We start from the raw sequence: 23,906 nt of genomic DNA, 5'->3' as shown, positions 1-23,906 counted from the left end.
CACTGCAACCACAGTGTCTTTTTATGAAGCACACAGAACATCAGCTTGAAATAGACCCCCTGAGCATTATATATCTTATAAATCCCTTCCTGACATGCAATTCTATCTATTTTCTTCCTGAAGAATGCAACAAAGTTAATTACCATATGTTTGTCTTGGAGTCATTTTGACGTAGTTTATTGCCATGATTTGTTAACTTCCAAGTCTCCCTTGGTCTTCCTGAGAGTCCACTCCACTGCTTACCGATCAGAAGTACCTACGTCCTGTATCTAAATAAGCAGTATCTCCCACGCAAATACAGAGCAGTAATATTCTCTTGATGTCTCCTTTTTGTTTCACTCCAGGTTTCTGATTGTTTTGGGGTGCTTGATCTTAGCTGTCCTGACAACTTTCAAGGAGTATGAAACTGTTTCAGGTGACTGGCTTCTTTTGCTGGTAAGTAGTCTGTGGCCAGGGTGTCACCCTGCTGAACAGAAATCAACTCCATCAGCAGTGATGGAAACTTGCTCTGCATGCAGTATGATTTCTTCTGTGGGTACTGGGACAGTGACTGAGCTCTTACGTATTGGAGAATTCCCAGTCCATTGTCAACATCAACTGAGTATAAAGGAAGAAAGAAAGACTACTAGCCTGAGATTTTTAAATAGTGAGTTTTCAGTATTTCCCAGCGGTTCTCCTTCTAAAGTATCAATAAATCACCTACTGATCAGAATAGAACTCAATACTTCTGAAAACTCAATTTTTGAGGATCTCTCAATAATATTGAGATTTATTCCATCATATTTTTCCATTCCCAGCATTTTTTTTTTTTTTTTTTTTTATTTAAGGAAGGTCCTTAGAATTGGTCTTAAACTTGTGTCTGATAGTAGCATAAATGAAACTGTTCAAAGCAATGTCTCTGACTATTATTCATGAAGGAGAGAAATGTACTTGGAGAAAATAAATATATTCCTTTCTCTGAGTTTCCCAGATGTATATTTTGTCAATGGATTTATCAATACTCAAGACTATTTGTGCAGGACTCCTATTTGGCAGAAGAAGAAAAAAAATAGGAAAAGCTCACTAAGTACAAGCGTGACATATTAATCATTTTATGAAAATGATCCCAACTTCCTCTTTTTCCATAACTGTCATGAAATAGAAAGTGGTCTGTCTCACTAACCCTAGTCTTGTGGAATAGAAATTCTAGGAGAACCGCATGGTACTTCCAGGATCTCAATTTCCATTTCCCTTTATACACCAGAGGCAAGTAGATGTGGACAAGAATTAAATGCCAAGAGGCTTAGAAGGGGATTTCTCCTTGCAAGTTTCTTCTTAAAAAGCAGCTGTAAGAAAACACCTTCATCTGCTAGAGAATTTGAATCTCACTTTTGTCCCTGTTACTCTGCTCTGAGCCATCTATTCACATTTGAGAAAGCCTGAGGTAATTTCTCCTGTCTCTGCTTTTACATGGCTTCAGCAGTTTTCAGAAATGGGCAGCAGCTGGAGGTATGAGTATTAGGGAAAATCCTCCTTTTCTCTTTATCTCATATTTCCAGAGGCCCCATGATGCTCTTGTCCCATCTCCTTCAATCACTTTGGAGAATTTCTCTCCTCCTTATTTTCTTCTCATGCCTAGATGGGCTAAAAAATTCCCCAGTCATTAATCACAATAGAAAATCCCATTTTTCTTTGCAGAGAAACTGAGAGTGATGTTTTAAATTTGTCATATATATGCCTTTATACATATGCCTTAAATATTACCATATGAATACACTTGCTCCAGTCCTTGTCTCTTCAGACATGGTTCCATGAAGGAACAACTGGTACATAACCCCATTGTACTGTGCACTGGGCACTTTGCAGTCACCACATATGTGTTTTTATTTCAAAATAAAAAACAGCAATGGTTTTGTTTTTTGAAATAATTGCATTTCAAGGCAAGGTAAGCACTTCCTATACACTCAGTAGGAAGAACACATCCTATACACAGATTACTTAGCAAGCTGTAAAATTATGATGTCCCTCTTTTCCTTGACTCTCATGAACCTGTGTTCTCTTCCCTGTTTTCTTCCTCTCTCTTTTCTCATCCTTGTCCCCAACATTTGCACCTCAGTTTGCAACTTTGTTTGCTTCATCTATTGCTGTGCATCCAGGCCTACTGCAAAATTTAAATCTAACAGTCTCATTTGTGTCTTTAATACAGGAAACCTTTGCCATTTTCATCTTTGGAGCAGAGTTTGCCTTAAGAATCTGGGCTGCTGGGTGTTGCTGTCGCTACAAAGGATGGAGAGGGAGACTGAAGTTTGCCAGAAAGCCTCTGTGCATGCTGGGTAGGCACATACGTTGTACTTCTGTTTTCCTTGTTAGGTCCTTTTCCTTCTGAGCCACGTTGGGAGGATATGCAAAAACCAGTGAAAGGCAGTACAAAGAGCACCAAAGTCAGCCCAGCCTCTTGTGCTAGGAACTGTGTCATGCTTGGAGTGGTTATTTGTAATACCTGGCAATAAGAATTCATTTAAGATGTGCTTGGGTGGTTGGCCAATGAGAAAAAATTGATCCTTGTATGGTTCAAATACATTTTTCTTGTACTGAGCCCAACTGTTTTTTCTCAAGTTCATCACAAAATGTACACTATCTGTCTTCAGTTTCAAAGCCCTTCAGATCCTAGTGCTATCTTTCCCAGCCCTTTTTCATATCACGTGCTGTATCTTATTTTTATAATGCTGGTCTGTATTTACAAACAAGTATCTTTGTGATTTCTCCCATTTTATCCTTCAAGTTTGTTAGGCATTACTTACAACTAGCCTTGAAGCTACTCGTTATCCACCTTTGAATCCCCCCCAAGAACTCCTTTATCCACAAAACCAACTTGCCAACATGCAGGAGCTCATTCTGCCTGAGCACTGGTGATTCATGTTCACATTCATTCATTTTTTGATTCGTTATTGACACTAATTTGTTTTGAGAATGATTGAAAATGAGTAATTCTGAAACTCATCTGGAAACACTGTTTTTGGCTGGAAATAAAATATGAAGACAATTTTAAAAATGAGAGCCCAGATAATTTTTTTTAACTCCTTTGGTACCAGTTGTATGAATTGACAAGTGAGGTGAATCAAGGGGAAGGGGTTGGGGGAGGGGGAGAAAAACAGAAAAAAAAACAGGCAAACCAGAGCAACCAACAAGAAGATGCAGTGTGATGATTGTGCCAGTGATTTTAATAGGAAAACTCAGCCAAAAGATCAAAAAACTAGATGTACTATATATATGTGTGTGTGTGTGTGTACATATATATGTGATGATCTGTAAGTCTGGTTCTCTATGGCCTTCTTGAGGGACATAAGAATTCAGGTTTTTGTGGTGGTTTTTTTTTGTTTGTTTGTTTTTTTTCTGTCAGCATTAGGACACTGTTTTTTGTGCATCCCTATGCTAGCTCAGCCAGTGTCTCATATATAGCGTATTGATCTGTAAATAGATTACAGGGCTCTCTGTTGAGTTCTGTGCATGACTCCGTGCTCCAGGTGCAGGTACCTGATTAATTGGCATGAGGAGGCATTTTCAGGCAGCTTTAAAATTTGCCTAGGGAAATTTGCAGCACAGCCATATGGGATTAAGAACTGAGTGATGGGGCCACTTTTGTTGGCAGGCTTTGTTCTTTTCACCTTGCAGATATCTTTGTGCTGATTGCTTCAGTGCCAGTTGTTGCTGTTGGGAACCAGGGCAATGTTCTGGCCACATCACTCAGAAGCCTTCGCTTCCTTCAGATCCTGAGGATGCTCCGAATGGACAGACGAGGTGGCACATGGAAACTTTTGGGATCAGCTATTTGTGCACATAGCAAAGTAAGTGAGGAGTTTGCAAGACTCAGCTGGGGCTGATGCAACCTGATATTGATGTGGAAGAGAGGGGACACATAAGTGCAAGAGTGCCTTAAGATTATTTCTAGCAACAGTAATCACAGAATGATAGAATCATTAAAGATGGAAAGTCCGCTAAGTTCATCTAGTCTAACCATCAACCCATCCCCACCGTGCCTACCAAACCATGTTTCTCAGTGCCACATCTACATGGCTCTTGATCACCTCCAGGGATGGTGGACTTCACCAACTTCCTGGGTTTCCTCTTTTCAACTTCATTTCCTTCTTCACACTATGAACCATTTGCACCACTTGTTTTACTCTCCCCTACTCATTAGTGATACTTGGAAGTGGCAAGAGTGAGCATCTATTCTCACAGACACTGCAATTTTGTTGTTACACAGAATGAGAGCAGGGACATCCTTTTAATAGTAAAGTACGCTGAAATCTTTGATTGAAATGCCTGTGTAGTTGCAACCTATCTTTAGTGGCTTCACAGGTTGCGTGATCACCAGATGGAGCAGGACTCCAGCGGGATGGCAAAAGACTGGCTGGTAGAAATGTCATTTTGTCATTTCAGAGGGAGCTGCTGGTAGAACTCCTCTTTGGAAGCATGGGTCAGACAATACAGTGATGCACACAGTGTGAATCCAGATGGACAGAATTTCTAAAATCATCTTTTCTCAGTCTGTGTGCTATAGTCAGGCATTCTGTCTCACACCAGAAAGATACATTGTGATTTTTCATTTTCACCAAATATTATTACAAGTTAAAAACTATTTCCATAAAAAGCCTTTAGATTAGATTTCTCATATGTGCTGGGTGTAGAAAAACTGTGCTACATACTGGGTTTTTTTTTTAATCCAGGAATGACATTCCTGACATTTCGGGTTTTTTGAAAATTAAAATGCCAGCTGGCACAGCATAATTAGACTTTAATTCTTTGTAGTGGCTGATAGGGATACCCTCCTTCATTTCATACCAACTTCTGTTTCCTCCCCATAAAGCCTGCTACAAGGCAGGTGGCATATAAACACTTATGTCTAAAATGTTTCTCAGGAAACTGAGATCATGAAAGAAGTGTATGTGCTAAGGACATTGTTTAGAAATTGTTTAAGGCTTCATAGTGTGGTTTTTTTTCCCCATCATTCCACATTGATTTGCCATCACCATCTTTTGGATCTCAGGTGAGTGAGAAAGACAAAAAGAGGTTATGAGAAATTTGCTTCACTGAAAGACAGTAAAGAAACAATTTTATTAGCAAGATTCACCTACAAATTGCCATCTGCGTTTGCCCACCAGAAATCAGCCGTAAACTAAAAGAGAGGAAATTTAGATTAAAAGTTAGGAAAACTGTAGGATAGTGAGGCACTGGCACAGGCTGCCCTGAGAAGTGGATGCCCCATCCCTGGAGGTGTCCAAGGCCAGATTGGATGGGCCCTGGATAGCCTGAACTGGTGAGTAGCAACCAGCCCATGGCAGGGGGGTTGGAACTCAGTGATCTTTAAGGACCCTTCCAACTGAAGTCATTGTATGGTTCTACGAAAAAAAGGTGACATCTCAAAACTCAGTTATGAAATTCTCAGCTGCGACCCTTTCTTTGGTAAAAAACAGCAATCAGAAAATGAAAGAAATTTAAATATCGACTTTTTACTGCTTGTGAACACATTTTGCTGTTTCAGACATTGCTGAGATTGTAATTTGTGTCATTGCATCTCCCAACTGAATAGGATTTGGCACACACTCCACTGCAGGTACTCTCTCAAGCAAGCTTAGATTTTGTTTCAACACAGATATTTTTAAAGATATGTTCATGTTGCATCATTCCATGCTGAAAGCAAACCTTGAAAGCCGCTTTAATATGCCTAAAGAGAAGAAACTGCTTTCTGCAGCCTTGACTCTGTCAAGGTGAAGAGAGCAGAGCCTTTGATTTGCCTGCTAAAGCCACTCCAGCCCTGGGGCAAAAGGACTGAGAATGACTTAAGACTCAAGGTCAGGGATACAGTCCCATCATGGTGCAGCTAAGCTCTTAGATCAACTTTACTTCAACCTGGCAGCAACTTTGCCAGTAAGCGCTGAGCTAGGCTCATCGTGGAATTGTGACCAAGCTTCCAGTGACAGCTCAGCTATTGTCAGTGCTTCTCTCCTGACAATTACACTGTCACTGTGGATTTTGAGTCTGTTTTCAGCCCCTTCATTGTCCTTTTGTTTCTTTTGCAGGAACTCATCACTGCTTGGTACATTGGGTTCCTGACACTCATCCTATCTTCGTTTCTTGTTTATCTGGTTGAAAAAGATGTGCCTGAAAAGGATGCTAATGGGGTGGAGATGAAGGAAGAGTTTGAGACCTATGCAGATGCATTGTGGTGGGGGCTGGTAAGTGAATCCAAAAATTCTTTATGATCTTTTTAAAAACGTTGTATCTAATACATATTGGTGTTAGGGTCTAAATATAAGTGCTGCTAATTTTGAGTGATGGGATGCTACTGGTATAACATCACCAATAGTAAGAACACCACTAAAATCAATTATCAGAATTTATATCTCTGTAGATATCTAGTCAGGCAGAGGCTCTTAGGTACTTAAAGCCTATAGAGATACCAGTCTGTGCTCCTGAATTCTAGGAAGGCTGTTTTGGAGGAGGGTCTCTAAGTATAACTTCACTGATAGAGCATATGCATAGGGGCAGCCAAGTTCTTACAGCAGCAGTGTCCACCTAGTGAGAGCTATATCCTTCAGCAAATGACAGAAGTATAGCTGGTACAAAGTCTGTTTTGTAGACCTAGCAACACGTGGCATAGGTCTGGGCAGTATAGGTAGATGCTGATGGAAGTTAGATCTACAAGAAGCCACTGAGACCATTCTCCTGAGAATCTCTCTGGATTCATAAATAGAAGGGTAGATAGATGTCTCTGGAAAGAAATCTACGTGTTGCTTATGTCTTACATGGATTTGACAGGAATCACTCAAGAAATTCCATTGATGGTAGGATACTGATCAAGAGGGATTTTTAATATGCTTGGTCTTACATTGGTTTGCACCACTGCTCATTTTATCATGTAAAATCCTTGCCATCTTGTACAGAGAATTCATGTTTCTTTACTACCAGTAGTTTTGGGAACTGACTGTATTGTACAGAATGTGTGACTAAAATTCAGCAGCATATTTTTTTATTCAGTGCAGTTCTTGTAAATGGCAAGATATGTGGCATGGGAATTAGAACTAGATGATCTTTGAGGTCCCTTCCAACCCAAGCTATTCTATGATTCTATGATTCCTCCTTCACCCTTTCTATTGCCAACTAAAAGATGATACACAGAACTGTTGAATATTTTCATATCCTTCTTTAGTAGGAAGTTCAGGTAGGGTCTCATTTGAAGGGTCATATTTGAAAAACAAGGTTTAGCAGTTGCGTAGGAAAGGAATAAGTTTTCACAAAATTATCTTTGCTTTTTAGTGACTGGGACTTTAGGAAGAGGGAGCCCTGACTTGTTAAAGCTCTGCAAACTGAAATAGGCAAGTTGCATTCCTAACTGTGCACTGACAGTAGGCATGAGGCTTGGTCTTTGTGCCACATCTGTTCCCATTCAGTAGATGCATCCTAGAAAAGCAGCTGATTTAAGACTAAATCCATTCTTCCAGATGCAGTGCCTCTGGACTATGATATTATGAAAAAGATTGACTGGCTCATCATAAAGATTCTAAAAAGTTTTAAGAAGTTGTGTGCGAGCATCCATAGAGCTAATTGAGTGACACAGGTTTGATAGTGATATTTAAAACAGGGTTGTTGGTTTTGTTTCACTTATGGGAAGACCTGGTCATTCTGCCCACAGATCACCCTTGCTACAATTGGGTATGGTGACAAGACCCCCAAGACGTGGGAAGGACGGCTGATTGCAGCTACATTCTCACTCATTGGAGTGTCCTTCTTTGCTCTTCCTGCAGTAAGTAACTTCTTTCTCCTCCCTTAGCCACAGCCCAGAGCTGTGTGCTTGCAAAAAGAGGATAAAGTGATCAAAACTTCCAATGGAATCAAAACTTATTAATAGAAGTAATTCAGACACTTGAGCTGGTCTATATTAGTAAATAACTTTGGTCTATGCTCTGCTTCCTGAAGACAAGTAGGATGCTGCTATCAAAATCTTTTATTCCCAACTTTACATGCAAACTACTGGATATAATATGTCACCCTGATAATTTCTGAACCATGTGTCAACACTGTCTGAGACCGTTAGTTGGCTCAGGACAGAACAAGTCCATCAGGTGAATGATCTGGGCAATCACAGGACAGATCTTGAGCTTGTACTCTAGCCTGCATTAGTTTACTGGTATTGACATAGCCACACAAGACATATTTTTAAAATATTTGGGGCCTGTTGATCTAGGGTTGTGACCATTTTACTGAGCTCTAAATATTTGCAAGCCAAATATCTGTATTTGAGTGATCATCTCAGAGCACTGGCCATTCTATAACTTGAAAAGAAATACAATACCTGAACACTTCCAGCTTGGAAAGGTGCTAGGCATTCAAGAAGCTTGCTGAGAATCTAAAGATGATTTGACGTGGCTTTCATCACATGGGAGGAGCAAAGCAACCTCATCAGTGGAGCAGTGGAAAAGGCATAATGTACTGCAGAAGGGTCCTGTGTAGCCATCCTCATTCTCATCCGCAGAACAATTTCCTCTCAGAATTTCTCCACTTTTCCTGAATAAAAAATGCTTAAATTTACCCCATCTCTAGAAGTCTTAAGGCCATCTTGAATGGGACCCTGTGCAATTTGGTCTGGTAAGAGGTGTCTCTATCTACAGCACAGATTTGGACTAGATAATCCTTAAGGTCTCTCCCAGCCCAAGTAATTCCTTGATTTTATGATAAAATCTTGCATCACTCTATGTTTTCAGGGCATTCTGGGTTCAGGGTTGGCACTGAAGGTCCAGGAGCAACATCGTCAGAAACATTTTGAGAAAAGAAGAAAGCCAGCAGCTGAACTCATTCAGGTTTGCAGCCATTTCTCTCATTGGAAAAGTGTTATTTATGAAGATTTTTGCATGATGCAGCAAGGACCTCCTCTTCCCTCATCCCCAATTCTCATTTACAGGATGTAAAAAGCTGTATTTGTAAAGAAGAAAAATTTTTCACATTGAGCTATATAAGCCCATGGTCTTTGCAGTTCTTGAGGGATCTCTCAATTTCCATTATGTATTTTAGAAGAAAGGTGTCATTAGAAGAAAGACACCCATCTTCTAGCTTCTGGAAACCAACAAAATTCTATGTCAGCCTTACAAAATCACAGAAAACATGCTGTTGAGAAAATATTCTTTCCAAAATCCAGATTTTGTTAGTTTCTTTGAGGAAGAATTTTATGTGGAAACAAAGTCATGTTGTTATTAGTGTGAAAACAGCAACAGCAGTAATGCAATAGATAGTGACTAGCTCAATCTAGTCAAAATGCCTAAGTAGTATGTATGGTTTGTAAAAGCTGAAACATGCCATTGAGTCTTCTGTTATGTTATTGGACTATCAGAGGACTCAATGGGGAGAGTCATCTTAACTCACTCAGTCTTTTATTCTGACCTTTGTTATGGGTTCAGAAATCTAAGCATAAAATTACTTGTCTTGGGACTGACTAATTACTCATCATAGCTGTGGAATGCATCTTGAGTGCAGTGAAGCAAGTGATAGCATTTCCACAGAGGGATGTAGAAGCTTTCTATGATATCTCTTGGAAATGTTGGTTTTCACTACAAATGCTGTTCAGAAACAGAAGGAGTTGCAGGAATGAGCAGTGAATGGAATTTACTGCTTAAATTTACTGCATACCACTTAGGAGGCAGCAAATTTAGTCATAATATTTTTAACTGTATGCTTTGAGAATTTTGGATTGAGCTCAGCAAAATTTCCTTTGCTGGTACATTAGATAGTAACCAATTTAATCACTTCTAGAAATATTGCACGAGTTCAGCAGTCCTTGGTTCTCTTTCAGGAATATGCAACAGGAGAATAAAACCAGTTTAGTCAACTGTAATGTCTTGTTTGCACTGGTGGTACTTCCTCCTTTAATAACCTCCCCAGATCAAAAGTCAGTACTAATAATTTTGCCATATATTGCCACTCATTTGGTATGACTCGTTAGTAATTCATTTCCAGATAGTCACTCAGGTGAATCAGTATGGTATCTGAAATAATCTGGCTGTTTTCAGACCGAGGAATAGCCTTGCCTTATGCTGATTATTGTCTCACCCTTGAAATCTCCAGGCTGCCTGGAGATACTATGCTACTAACCCCAACAGAATTGATCTTGTTGCTACCTGGAGGTTTTACGAATCAATTGTATCATTTCCATTTTTCAGGTAAGTGAATTTCACACCTTTCCATCACCATTTTCTGTGAAGTTTAAGTCAGGACAGGAAGTATGGAGTTCTGTATATAATGAAGTTTTCATACGTAGCAGAGAGTTGCCAGTTACCATTTTCCTAGTTGAGAGTGAAGAAAATGCTTTTGTCTTCTGGCTCCATGGGCACATGGACAACTCCCTTTGTGTCTCTCATGTTAAGCTTGAACAAAGGAGAAGGTTGGCTTGCAATTAGCTTCCTTTTGTAAGACTTTGGAGTTTTTTGATCTGGAAATCTCAATTTCTCTGTCTGCAATTTTGATCCTGAGAAAGTCTGAGAAAGTCTGAGCCACAGGCACCTGCACTATTCACATCTTCTAGGATGCAACTGTATATTTGAAGATGGGCTGTGCTGAAAATTCTTACTTTTCCCTCTCCAGTTCAAGCAGTCTGAGAAATGTGTTATCACAGTGGTGGCCATGACACAAGAACACAATTAATACTTGTTAGATGCTTATTTTTTGGCAATACTGTGTGCTAATGGGTTTAATTCAGGGGAGGACAGTCAAGGAATGTCAAACTCTCCTGATGCTGTTCACTGAAGGTTCAAAAGAAAACTCTGTTGGTGAGTTGAGGTCATTATTTTTTTAATCCCAATTATGATCACCACTCCAGAGTTCAGTGGAAAGCATTTCATGCATAAAACATTTATAATTAATTTGTGCTTGTAAGTTAATGAGTGTCTAATATTCAAATTTTCTTGTTTCAACTTGAGGTATTAACACAAAAATGCCTATTAAATGCCTATTCCTTTAGCTATAGATTATCAGTTGCTAATAATGGGTATTAATTAACAAAGCATATCATTTCAACATTTGTTCTGGGCTTACTGTTATGCTTCATTCTGAAAACAAGTGCTCTTAACCTGTTGCTCAGCATAGATGAACTGTACTCACTGTGCTAGTATGGCAGTGCCAGCTGTTTCTTAAAACTGACTTGAAGAAACTTTTCAGTATCCTGCCTTCTCAAAGGGAAAACCATAATCAAATATTAACTCTTTCTTTGTTTTATTCAGTGTATTTTTTTAGAACTAGTCTCCCATCAGTCCCAAAGAAAATCTCTAAGAAAAAGCACAAGTGTTTAATAAGGCTCTTTCTTTCTTTTTTGTATCCCTTCTCACTCTATTCCCACATTATCCATTACACTGTGATTCCTACAGGGTTCCTTGACCTCACATTTTGTTCAGAGAACACTTCTCACGTTCACCTGAAGTCTAGACTCACTACTGTGTTTTCAAAGTTGTCCTTTGTATAAGGTTCTTCTGTGATTTAAACATAACCTGAAATTTAAGAGGTGTTTTGCAAATAAGGTCCTGGGAGAGAGGGTAAGGGATTGACTTCTCATCAAAGCCTGGATTACCATTCTTAGCAACACAGATTGGTTTCAATGAACTGTTTCATTTACTTTACTTTATAACTAGCTGAAAATGTAGTGTCAAAGCTTTTAATTCTGTTGTCAGTAATGATCTGATCACAGAACAAAAAGAAGTGTAAACAATTAACAGTAGATTTACAATTTCCATTAAAAGAATCTGCTGGATTTATTGTGTAATTCTTCTTTCCTTGCTTTTTTATAATGCTTCCTCTCTTCTATAAAAGGAAAGAGCAATTGGATGGTACTGCCAGGTATGTCTCCATCATTATTAAAGTCTCCTTTTAATACATTATTGGAGAATGTGGGTTAAATGGTTCTTTGTGGATTTGTGAGCTGTTAACCAAAACATGCTACTAACACCATAGGTAGTCATTAAAAATGTTTAACCAATCCATTTCTTAATTGCTTGCTTTTTTCCCAACTTAACAACACAGCTAAAATGCTAATCGTACAATTGGAAAGTGTTGCTTGCTGATTGTCTGTAAACAGCTTTATTGTTCATTATGATTAATCACGGTCTATAGAAATTTCTCCTAATCTATGCTATAGGGGCAGAGTTAAGCATTCAAGTTGTTCTGCAGTAAATGTAAAGTTCTGTCTCATGTTACTGCTCAACAGTACCGCACAGAGCAATGTTTTGATGGAAGAGATCAGGTCTGTGTCATTTCAACATATTCTCAGATTTCTTGATGATAAATATGAAGATGAAAGGCTAAGGTGGATCAATAGGATAATCAAGCTCTCTCACTTTGCTACAAAGGCTATATTAAAGTTAAGGGCTTGTTCTTACCTCTGCTGAAGTAGATGGGAAAGTTCCCAGTAACTTTTGCACTTTATAAGCAAAGAGAATGAAAGAATAATTGATCCTAATACTGGTTAGTCATTGAAGACTATGGCAGAGCAGACCCTGTTAGTGAACCTATGAGGTGTCAGACATATTTGGAAATGAATTATTCATAACCCCTCCAGCCAAATTACAGATTTGAAAGCACATAAAAGAATTCAATCTCTTAGGTCAGACACATAAAGTACTTAAATGCTAAACTACTATCAATGGATCATCCACAATGAAAGTCAATAGGTATTAAAAGATAAATAGTTCTACAAAGACTTATGATTAAGCTGTCTCTATTTTCATTCCCATTTAAAACATGGAGAAAATGAGTAAGAATTGTAGGAAAAATTGTAAACTGACAGGGAATTACAACCTCCTAGAGAAGTTCCTGTACCTGCAGTGACCGAACAATTCCTGCAGTATTTTCTGAGCTGTTCTATCGTTTAGTCCAGTAGAAGGCATTTAACATGGATGAATTGGATTAAAAACTGATAATTATGACTCTCAGCCGAGAATCTTTAAAATCGTAGTCCCATGGACCTTGTTCTAGACCTTCTATGTGTTGCTTTTATGTTGTTAGGTAAGAAACAACCTTCAGCAAAATCATCATTAATTATGTATGGGAATTTTAGCAACAATATGTTTAAAGAAATAAGCATTATTAAAAAAAACAGATTGGAACTCCTCCAGGTAAACAGACAAATTGTGGTACTTGTGGAAGCATCCATGGACTTCCATAGATATGAGACTGAGCTCTAATCTGCTTGTTTTTACAGTTCCATGTCCCATCTCTCATAAAACTCTTGTTTACAGACCACGTAATTTAAATTAAAAAAAAAATATCGAATCTTCCTATGCTGATTTAGTATGGGAAGTATTAGTTGTACTGCAGTTTGTGTTGAAGGCTATATTGAATTGAATGAGCAATAAGGAAATGTTGTCCTAGTGGAAAGAACAGCCCGTCAGTGCATTCAGTCTCCAAGGTCTTGCATAGTGGAGTACTTAATGGGCAAGTTGTAGTAATAAGTTCATTTTCTGAACTGTGGTTGACAGTTGAGAAAGAAGAATTCGTCCAAATCTTTCTCAGAAGAATCAGAAAACATAAACAGTTAATAAAATAAGAAGAACAAGAATAGATTGGGTAAATTACTGGCTGAGAATATGGTGTCAAGATCAAGACTTTGGATGCTATGATTTTGGGCAGGCCTTTGAGAGAGCAGGCATGTGGGCTTCAGACAGAATGCAATTGAGAAAATGGGACAAAAGTGTTCTGGGGAGCAATCTGGCTGGACTGGTTAGCAGAGCTTTAAACTAGATTTGATGGGGGAAGGGGATAGAGTTCCTTGTGACAGAGAGGGGCCTGGTAATGCTGCCTTTTTAGTAAACTCTGGAAATGCCTCAATTGTCTAATTGGATCTTGTAATTACTCTTCAAAGAAGACAACATTATCAATAGTCTGGCTTAAACCTTCTTGCATTCCTCTAGAGATACCTGCACCCTCTGCTTCCCTAAAGTGCCTGTATACCAATGCACAGTACGGGAAATAAACAGGAAGAACTAGAGATCTGTATGCAATCACAGAGTCATGATCTCATCGTGATCACAGAGACATGGTAAGACAGCTCACATGACTGGAATGCTGTCATGGATGCCCATGTCCTCTTTTGTAAAGGAAGGCTGATGAGGCAGCATGGTAGAGCTCCTTATGTGAGACCAACTACAATAAATTGAGCTCCCTTTCAGGGGGAAGCAAATGGATGAAGCCAGGCTCTTCTTGATGGTGTGTTGCAGTAGGAAAAGGAGTAAAGGCCTAAAGCTTGAACATAGGAAATTCTATACTAACAAATGGAAGAACTTTACAGTAAGGGTGATGGAGCACTGCAACAGGCATCTCAGAGAGGTTGTAGAGTCTCCCTCTATGGAGATATTCAAGACCCTTTTGGACACTTATTTGTGTGACCTATAGTAGTATGCCTGCTTTAGCAGAAGGGTTGGACTCGATAATCTCTTGAGGTCCCTTCCAACCCCTGTGATTCTGTGATTCTTTGAAAATTAAAAAATGAAGCCCAGCTGTGTGAAAATGTCAGAGTTTCTTTTCTGCAACATGAAAGCTCTTTAGGAACTCCATAGAGTTGAATTCTATGACAGATCTTTCTAGAACCTCTCCTCCAAACAGGAGATGGCGGCGTAACACAAAAAAGAGCAACTCTTTGCTCTTAGAACATTTAGGAAAAACGCAGGATGAGGCAATGAGCAAAGAGCCCATTTCAGAAGTTGAATGCCAAGGCAAGTGTGCAGGGAAGGATTTGTGGTAGTAGAAAGCTAATTAAAATTTGACAACAGCCAAGGCTTTACTGAAGCTTACTTTAAGCTAGAACTAAAGATGTGAGATGATGCATTGAAGAACATGTTGACCCACGCAGTGGGCTGGATCTTGTAAGTACTGAAGAGGTTTGCAGTGTTGCTCTGTTAAGAATAGCACTTAACCTGCAAGCCCTGTACATGCCCAAAACCAAGAGTAACTGATACTGTGCTCTTCATTGCTTACTGGTGGGGAGCATGGTGACTTCATGCTGCAGATGCCACTAGCTGTTTCCTCCTTAATCATGCTTTAAGCAGCCATACCTACTGAAAAGGACCTGAGGGTGGATGGGAAGCTGGACATGAGCCAGCCATATGCCCTCACAGCCCAGAAAGCCAACCATATTCTGGGCTGCATCAAAAGAACATGGCCAGCAGAATGAGGTTATCCTGCCCTCTACTCTGCACTGGTGAGACCTCACCTGGAGTACCACATCCAGACATGGAGTCCTCAGTACAGGAAAGATGTAGATCTGTTGGAGCACATCCAGAGAAGGGCCACAGAAATGACAAAAGGGGTGGAACACTTCTCCTACAAGGACTGCCTGAAAGAGCTGGGGCTGTTCAGCACGGAGAAGAGAAGGTTCCAGGGAGACCTGATAGCAGCCTTTCAGTCTCAAAAGGGGAACTACAGGAAAAAAGGGGAGAGACTCTTTAGCAGGATCTGTGATGACAGAACAAGGGGAAGTAGTTTTAAGCTTAAAGATAAGTAGATTTAGGTTACATATAAGGAAGAAGTATTTTACACTGAGGGTGGTAAGGCACTGGAACTGGTTGTCCAGGGAAGCATTGGGTGCCCTGTCCCTGGAGACTTTCAAGGCGAGGCTGGATCAGGCCCTGGGCTGCCTGCTCTAGCTGTGGTGTCCCTGTTCATTGCAGGGAGTTGGACTAGATGACCTTCAGAGGTCCCTCTCAACTCTAAGGATTCTGCAATTCTATGAAATCTCAGATAGCAGTTGTGTCTGTAGAGAAAGAATGATTTCCTGTTTCCATCTGATCTGAAGACTCCTATGCTGTTGCACTTCTGTATGTATTACAAAGGATTTTCATCTTTCTGAAAAGGAAGTTTTATGAAAAAAATGACATTAATGTCATTTTTGTTGTGCTCTCATTCAGCTAATACTGGGGTGTCTTACATGTCTCAACCTTTGGATTGGGCTTTTGCAGAACATTGTTTATTTTGAAACAGGTGTTTGTGTTTGAGGAATTAATTGTGGCTTGATTTTTCTGCACAGTTTTTAATAGCTATTAGCACTTATTTTGATTAGTGTGTTAATTTTGAATCATGTGTATACAGGCACTTTAGTGAAGAATTTTAAAGTTTCTCCTAGGGCTTTACTCCTAGACAGGTTTTTAATTTTGGCACACAGCATTACCCAACTGTAGAACTAGACATCAGGAAAACACATTCATTGCTAGGTCAGTTATCCTGTCACTGAAAAAAAATTGTTTATCCCGGTTTCCTTATGTCTCCAAGATAAATAATATCCCTCTGCCTTTGGAAATATGTTTTGAGATCTTTAAGTGGCAGAACATTGTACTAGTCCTTCCTACTGTGTGAGTATAAGAGAATTTAATGTGGTGCATTTTAGTATTGCCAGTAGTTACAACTTAATGAAAATAAAAGCATTTTTAGCAAGGCTGGAAAATCTCACTATCAGTATTTCTTCTTAATGCAACTTCCCAAAACAGGAAGGGGAAAAAAGTCACTCTGAACTGCATACTTCATTAAATACAAATGAAAGGCTATTCCCATTCTTTTTCATAGAGCTTTTCATGAGTAATCATTAACGTCTCATCTTAATAACTTTTCTTCACTTTACAGTAATGTCATGTTTAGTAGGGAGTCATTCTTTGGATCGAGCCTCACAAGAAAACTTAGGTATATACATTCAAGTAACAATTGAGCCTTACCCTTCATATTTCTTGCATGCCATTCTCTGCCTGCAATTTCTGTTTTGACAACAGTAGTTCATCAAACCACCATGAAAAGTAAGGGAAATAAGAAAGAAACATTACTTAAATATAAAAATAAACTTGCATGACCTTGCAGATAGTTCATTGTTCTGCTGTTCTGAAAATATGGGATCTAGTCATAGCTCTGCCAATGATCTGCTTAGAAGCAAGTGCTTTTCACTGTTTTCATAGAATGAAAATGATACTAACCTACTCTGCTAAGCATCTAGAAGTCTATGGGTGAAAAATATTCTGTAAGAGCTGAAAACCATTTCTTGCGCAGCCCCAACATTGTCAGTACAAATGCATGCAAATAACTTTGCATTTAAGTTCAGCAGATCAACATACATGCATGTGTATTTATAGGTTCTGATTCAGGAAATGGAAAGTGGATGATTTTGATCATCTGAATGAAGTTAGTGACATGTTTAAACATCTTGCTGAACTGTGACTTAAGACTTGGGGCAATAACTTTATCTTCATGCAATGAAACATAGAAATAATCAGTAGCAATCCAAAATTCTGAAAGACACGTCATTGGAAATACTAAGATTTTGACTACATTGTTAAATATTTTATTTTATCCTGAACAAACATCTTCCCATCATTCAACTTTATCTTGTTCTTCTCATTTCTACTTCATTTTACAAACTTCTGTACACAATTCAGCTTTCCTAGCCTAAGCCCTTCATCTTTTGGAGAGCTGCTAGTGAAGCACTCTATTTTTCATTGGATGATTGACCCATGCAAAATATTTGAGGGACACTGATTTTTCTAGTGATTGATACATGGAGAAATGTTCACTGCAAAGTAAAGAGTGGGTCAACATCCATGTGATTTCTATTTACATTTCTGGCTGCATCCTTTGGTGAAAAATATCCATCCTGTTTTCACAAGGAATTGAACTTGGATTATTCTCCCCATGGATTGGGGTGATATTGCTTATTTTTGCCCATTTCTAATCACTTTAGGGAGGAATGAGGAAAGGGACTGAGAAAAAACTGTTAGTGTGAACAGGGACTCTTTCTCTTTCTGAAGAGTGTCAAAGATGAGTTTAAGGAAGAACTTGTGGTCATATTTCTCACCAGACAAATTGGATGGTAAGTGAGTTTGAGTTTAAAGTTAGATCTACACTTAAATACCAATAAGGACCACCAAAGGATGAGGAAATGTGTTGACTAAAATGGGACATTTTTCCCTCCCAAATCAGAAACTTGCAAATTTAGACCTTGAACTTCTAGGTGCCCAGTGGCTTTTTAAAAGAAAATATTAGTTATCAAGAAGTTACGGTCAACTATTTTGAAGTTGATCACTTTTGTGTGTTACTCTCTATAGAAACAAATGTTATTTGATTTTCTTAGAAGGATAAGCTGATTGACTAAATTTTGTAAGTACTTTGGAACAGAAAAGTCTTCTTTGTTTTATATTGTGAAAATGTGGACTCTTAGAGATCAGTTGAAAGTATTCACTGAGGGCAAGATTTTCTGCATGGCTCAGTGCTGTCTTCATATTAGTTGTATGCTAATTTCCACTGGGAAAAGCACAAAGGAGAATATTTCGGAAAATCTCATTTAGAATGTTTGATTTCTCAAAGCTCAGTTCACCTGCACAGTGATAGTACAGCTGATAATGTAGTAAAATACTGGAGTAAGCCTGACTTCCTTTTGCTTCCAGTTACTTGAGACTAGCGTAATCTAATGATCAGCTATCCTAGTGATTAGATAAACTGCAAAAATATGGAAAGATTTCCTGAATATTATTACTCTGTGTGAGGTGAAAAGGGTAAATACATGGAGTAGGACTCTGTTTTATTCATTTTTAGTATTAATTCATTATTTTTCTTCTCATACACGTACCATTTGCTTATGAAACTCCAATGTTAGGCAAAACACAGAGAGGAGAGTATCTGGCTTGCATGATGGGATGTAACTGCGTTATTTCCATGCATGACTCGGTATTTATGAATCGGTATTTCTAGTTCAGTGGTTCCCACTCTTTATTCTTAGCAAGGGTAGAACATCTGCTGCAGAAGCCAGCCATCTCTTGTATATCCCACAAGCAAATTCTTCTCCCAGATGTTCCAAAATAATTCCCTTTGCTCTACGGGAGCAAGAATCTGAGAGATGAATTGTCCTTTAGCTGTAAAGATAGTTTGTCTTCCTCCCTTTGTAGTGGTCTCTATTTGCCCTAGCATAAAGGAGTTCTCATGCTAGGACTCCACTTTGAAGATAAAAGTTTAGAGAAAACTTTTATCCCATCACAAGGGAGAGGATGCAATGGCATGCAAGACAAGAAATGGCAATGCATCCAAATCAATCAGAAAAAAACACTCTGCATTTTTATCAGTATTTTTGGGATATGTTACTCCCTTGCGATTTCTGGGAGTGTATTGGAAATCAGAAATCCTGTTTTCCTGTGGGAAAGCCAAATGATGTGAAACCACTGTCCCAAAGAGAGGAAAAGCAGCTAATATCAATAAGTGGATTCTGAAAGACAAGCAGCAGTACATGAACTTGTAGGTGGGAACCACTGTCCTAGCCACTCTCATAAAGGATGATGTGATTTGCGCATGCTTCATACTCTGAGACTGAGCCATGCGCATGCTGTTTTAATGATGGGGATTGTGTCATGAGAACAAATGTTTCCTAAGTGTTTTTAAAAATCACTATGTAAGAAAAAACCCCAGCAGACCCAGATTTCATCCCCTGGAAATGAGAACACAATCCGCTTTTTCCATGATGACAGATAGCCATTTGTCTGGAAAGAAGTTTGTTAGGTTTTTTTGTTTTTTTTTTTTTTACATATACAACATATTGTATTTTTCATGTGAAACTAAAGATTGATTTTCTGAGTATTCTACTGCTCTGGCTGCCTACATATGAGCACAATCGTCTACATTTATTGTGTAAAAATCCTGTTATAAGTGAATGTTACTTTAAGGGTTAATAATCAGCATTAAATTAATGAGAAAGGCTTCAGGTCACATAACTTCAGCTTAGGCTAGAGATCTGCATTTTAAATTAATTCTCACCTAGATCTGCCTGTAATCAATAATAACAGACAGATTTCTCCATTTGGAAAGTCATTCCAAAGTGAAACAGTTCTCTCGGCAGGTGGCTAACTTCCCACAGAGCATAAAAAGGAGTCTAAAGATCAATCAAAGATTCCCAAGCAACAGTCTTGAGACAATAATTTCTTCATGAACTGGCACTTATCGATGGGAAAAGTTAACTCTGGAAAGGCAATTTAGGAATAGTTTATGTTTATATTAGCTACATTAAAAGGAAAAAAAAAAAAAGAGGGTAACTATATATGCAGTGGAGAATATCATAGCAAATAAGTAGCCTTTTGTGCTGAATGCAAAGGACTATTTTGATCTATGAGCAGGTTATGAAGTCTTGATCACTGCTGTTCTGAAGTAAGTCCACAAAAGAAATTTCTGTCCCTGAACTGAAAAAAAAATAAATAAATCTCTCCTGTATACGTTCTTTCCATATATAGTGTATAAGAGCTTGAATAAAGTTCCCAGGGATGGCTTGGAATAAAGACATCTGTCTTGCTAAGCACCGCTGCTCTCAGACGTGGCTTCTGACAACACAGATGAGCGACAGTAATGCAGAAAAGAGACCACAGATTTCTTTGTCTTAATAGAAAGCAAATCACTTGCTCAGATCCTCTACTCACCATTAGTTTAGCCTTTGGAGCACTATGTCAGATCAATCAGATCCAGAGCCCAGCCCAGAAGGAAACACTATGGAATTAACTTTTAAAATAATTCCTAAGGCTGAACATGAAACTGCACTACATATTTTGTGTTAATTTGCCACAGATGTCAAAAAGTAATATTATTTTGTTACAAACAGAAAACTATTCCTTGATTTTTTCTGTGCATATTTGTCTGTACTTTGTGCATTTTTCCCCAAAGCTATTAATTCCTCAGGAAACTACGTGAGGGCAAAATCTGGGTAATTAATGCAATTCACTAAGACTATTCTAATTCTTCTCTCAGATCTGTACTTTTATCTCCTCAAATCATTGACTTCAGGCCAGGCACTGCTGATACATCAGGACTAGCTGTGCATTTCCATACTCACGCAAGTCCTTCTTAATGTTGCCACTTCCACACTTGCACACACCTATACACTTGATGTACACGTCTGAATTTAATAGGCAGCAGAAATTGCATTCATAAGTATTGCAATATTGTCAACAACAAAATTCAGAAAGTCTGAGAAAACATTCTACAAAAATGTTTGTACTTCAGTCTTTTGAGACAGGGATGTTTCACAGAATCAAAGAATTACAGGAGTTAGAAGAGATCTCTGGAGATCATCTTGTTCAGCTCTCCCTTTTGGGTCAAAAGAATTATTAATACAAATCTGATAGTAAAGATGAGGGCTCCAGTAATTCATATTGGAAAACAAACAAACAAACAAACAAAAAAAAAAAAAAAAAAAAAACCATAATTGGAACAACTGTAACCTGCAGTGCTCAAATAAATTAGGAACTTTGTATGCTGTAAGTTGCAGTATTCGTACTAGAGTCAGCACTCCTATGAAAACTGCTGTTTCTTTAAATCTATTAAATTGCTATTTTAAGAACATTATTCCAAAAACTTCTGCTGCGATGGAATACTGCCACAGGCAGAGCTCTGAGGTGGAAATAGCTTCTTCTGTCAAAGAGGTGTATTGTTGATACCAGAGATCCACAGCTTCCACAAACATTGCTAGAAAACATAAAAAAATCCATCTGACCAAGATGATAACTCCTTAAACAGAGAATAAGTAGTCCTGTGAGTGAGATTCTCCAATCACAACATCTGCAGAGAAGTAACTAGCTCTGACCACTATGTCCTTGGTGGACCCTCTCCATCCTTTCTCTTCCACACCAGCATGTTCAGTGGCTTCAGCTGAACAATGTGCACAAACACCTCTCTGAATGCCAATAACATCTCATTATCCTGGCCATCAGTTTTTCCTTCAGCTTTGCTCCCGCCTGTGGCTCTCATAAACTTGTCAGCTGCTGTATTTTTTTCTCTACTTCACTGAACCCTCTTGCCCTTTCCCATACAGATTTTCCTCTTGAACACATGCACACAATTCACCTCTTTCCAGAGCTGTCCCCCATTTCACTGTTGGATTGGAGTAAGGGGCAGGCTTTCTTCTCATGATTTAGCCCCACATTAACATTTTTTATCAAATATTCAAAACAATATATTTTTAGCAGCAAAACAAACAAGAAAATCAAACGTTTACACCTTCAAATTGTTCAGAGCATATTTAAGTTGATACACTAAGTAGCAAATTCTTTTATTCTGCTGTTTTCAGTGGTATTGCTAATTACTTTTAAGACTGTTATGGTCATTAGGCTATGAGAAGCGTTACTGATGCCAGTAAGATGGCAGGTAGATGCAATTCTAGCTATACGTTGTCATTGATGTGACAATATCTGGTACATTATTCTGAAAGAGGACAATGCAAGGTATCATCAGAGCAACAAAATAAGTCATTTTACCACAATTTGAATAGAACACTTAAATTTCTAGAATAATGAGAAATTACTGAAATTGAATCATGGAGAGAACTGGGTGACCTGTCCTACCAGGTAGCAAGTAATTGCTTGGCAATGCCTTTCCAGTGTCTTGCTGATAATTTATTTGATTCACGGCACATTTGACCTTTCTTCTCCTTTCAACTATGCGCATGACTTATTCATTTAATAGTCTGCTGTAGGTGCAGTAGTTCAAGAAAGCACTGATGAGGGAAGGCCAAGCATCCTTGCCTTTAGATAATATAACTGACTAAGTAATAATGTTCTTTTCTTAATAAAAAATCTAATGCTTCAGACGTGGTGCTGGAGCTGAAGCATTGTGATGTATTACATAAAGAGGATAGTAAGACCCTCTGGTAACATTTTCAACATTGATACAATAAAAAAATTCTCATAAAAATCAGCTAATTATATGTAGAGCTTTGCTGTTGTTTGCAAAGACATTGATGTATTATGGTAGCCCCAGCAGTGTCCTTGTGTACAAAACATTTATTTAGCCTCTTCTATATTTAAAGTATCATGAAAACAAGTTTAAAGTGTACAATGGAGGAAAATGATTACTTTTGCTTATTTTGTAGCCAAAAGCTGGGTCTCTTGGATCGGGTTCGTGGTACCAATACTAAAGGAAAGCTATTTACCCCTCTGAATGTAGATGCCATTGAAGAAAGTCCTTCAAAAGAGCCTAAGAATGTTGTCTTGAATAATAAGGAGCGTTTTCGCACTGCATTCCGAATGAAAGCGTACGCTTTTTGGCAAAGCTCAGAAGGTAGCCCATCTGTGTGGATTTCTTTCTATCCATCCCCTTTTCTCCCCATTTTACTTTCTTCCTCTGCATCTTCTGTTCAAGGTTTTCAACTTTCTGGAACAAGCATTGCCATCTCCTGGTTTTATGTGGCACATTTGGGGAAGCTCCGGGAAACAAATGCTGGTGTCCAGGCAACACAGTGCTTGAAATAAGGCAATGGTCCTCCAAAAAACAGCAATTGATATTGGATTTGGCCAGTGATGTAATCAACCTACTTGAACTGGGACAATAGGGCACATTGGGCAGTGAATCTGTATCCCCCCAAAAGCAATGCTATCATGGCTGTGCTTATTAACAGGGATTATATGCTAAGGCAGCTCCCAGCAGGACTGCATCCAGACCTGTGACCAGGTATCCCATAAATATCTACTCACTGCAAACCCTTTATACCTTGTTTTATAGAGTGATGTTTCCCTCCCACTCTCCCTATGAAAGCTACCCCCTAGCATTTCCTTTTATGGGTGTCTGTGCAATAAGACAGGATGTTTTTCCTCTGCTTCCCTCCACACATTTTTCTGTTGTTGTCTGTTGTGTTGGCATGTTTTCTCAATGGCAGTTTTTCCTTTTTTGTGCCAGCTGGCCTCAGAACATACATCCATACTACCATGGATATAGTTTGGGTGTCCTCTCTGGGTACTTGATTATCCTTCCCCTGAAATTACATGAGATCAGAGATGTGGAAATGGGAATATTTGACCTGTATCTTCTATAGAAGTTCTATCCCAGCAGGATTATGAAATCTCTTTCAAAAGCTGACTAGAGTAAGAGAAACCTGCGAAAGATGTTCTTTTACT

The 23,906-nt window shown here is 38.7% G+C and overlaps 1 protein-coding gene across 3 annotated transcripts in view; it reads left to right on the top strand.

Moving 5' to 3' along the window:
- KCNQ3 (potassium voltage-gated channel subfamily Q member 3) overlaps window positions 1–23,906 on the top strand; it is a 193,262-nt gene that overhangs the window by 156,096 nt on the left and 13,260 nt on the right. For 2 of the 3 annotated variants that reach the window (XM_085221698.1, XM_085221697.1), the window contains exons 2-10: window positions 345–435; window positions 2,186–2,312; window positions 3,652–3,824; window positions 6,060–6,215; window positions 7,673–7,783; window positions 8,742–8,837; window positions 10,096–10,190; window positions 11,830–11,856; window positions 22,886–23,073. In XM_085221698.1, the coding sequence (XP_085077824.1) occupies window positions 345–435; window positions 2,186–2,312; window positions 3,652–3,824; window positions 6,060–6,215; window positions 7,673–7,783; window positions 8,742–8,837; window positions 10,096–10,190; window positions 11,830–11,856; window positions 22,886–23,073 (1,064 nt within the window). The remainder of the gene's footprint in view (window positions 1–344; window positions 436–2,185; window positions 2,313–3,651; window positions 3,825–6,059; window positions 6,216–7,672; window positions 7,784–8,741; window positions 8,838–10,095; window positions 10,191–11,829; window positions 11,857–22,885; window positions 23,074–23,906) is intronic. The other variant, XM_085221699.1, reaches the window with a different exon arrangement.

Source organism: Meleagris gallopavo, chromosome 3 (assembly GCF_905368555.1).
Source record: "Meleagris gallopavo chromosome 3, MGAL_WU_HG_1.1, whole genome shotgun sequence".
Lineage (NCBI taxonomy): Eukaryota > Metazoa > Chordata > Aves > Galliformes > Phasianidae > Meleagris > Meleagris gallopavo.
The sequence above is the reverse complement of the archived record's forward strand: the minus strand, read 5'-3'. Positions and strand labels throughout refer to the sequence as shown.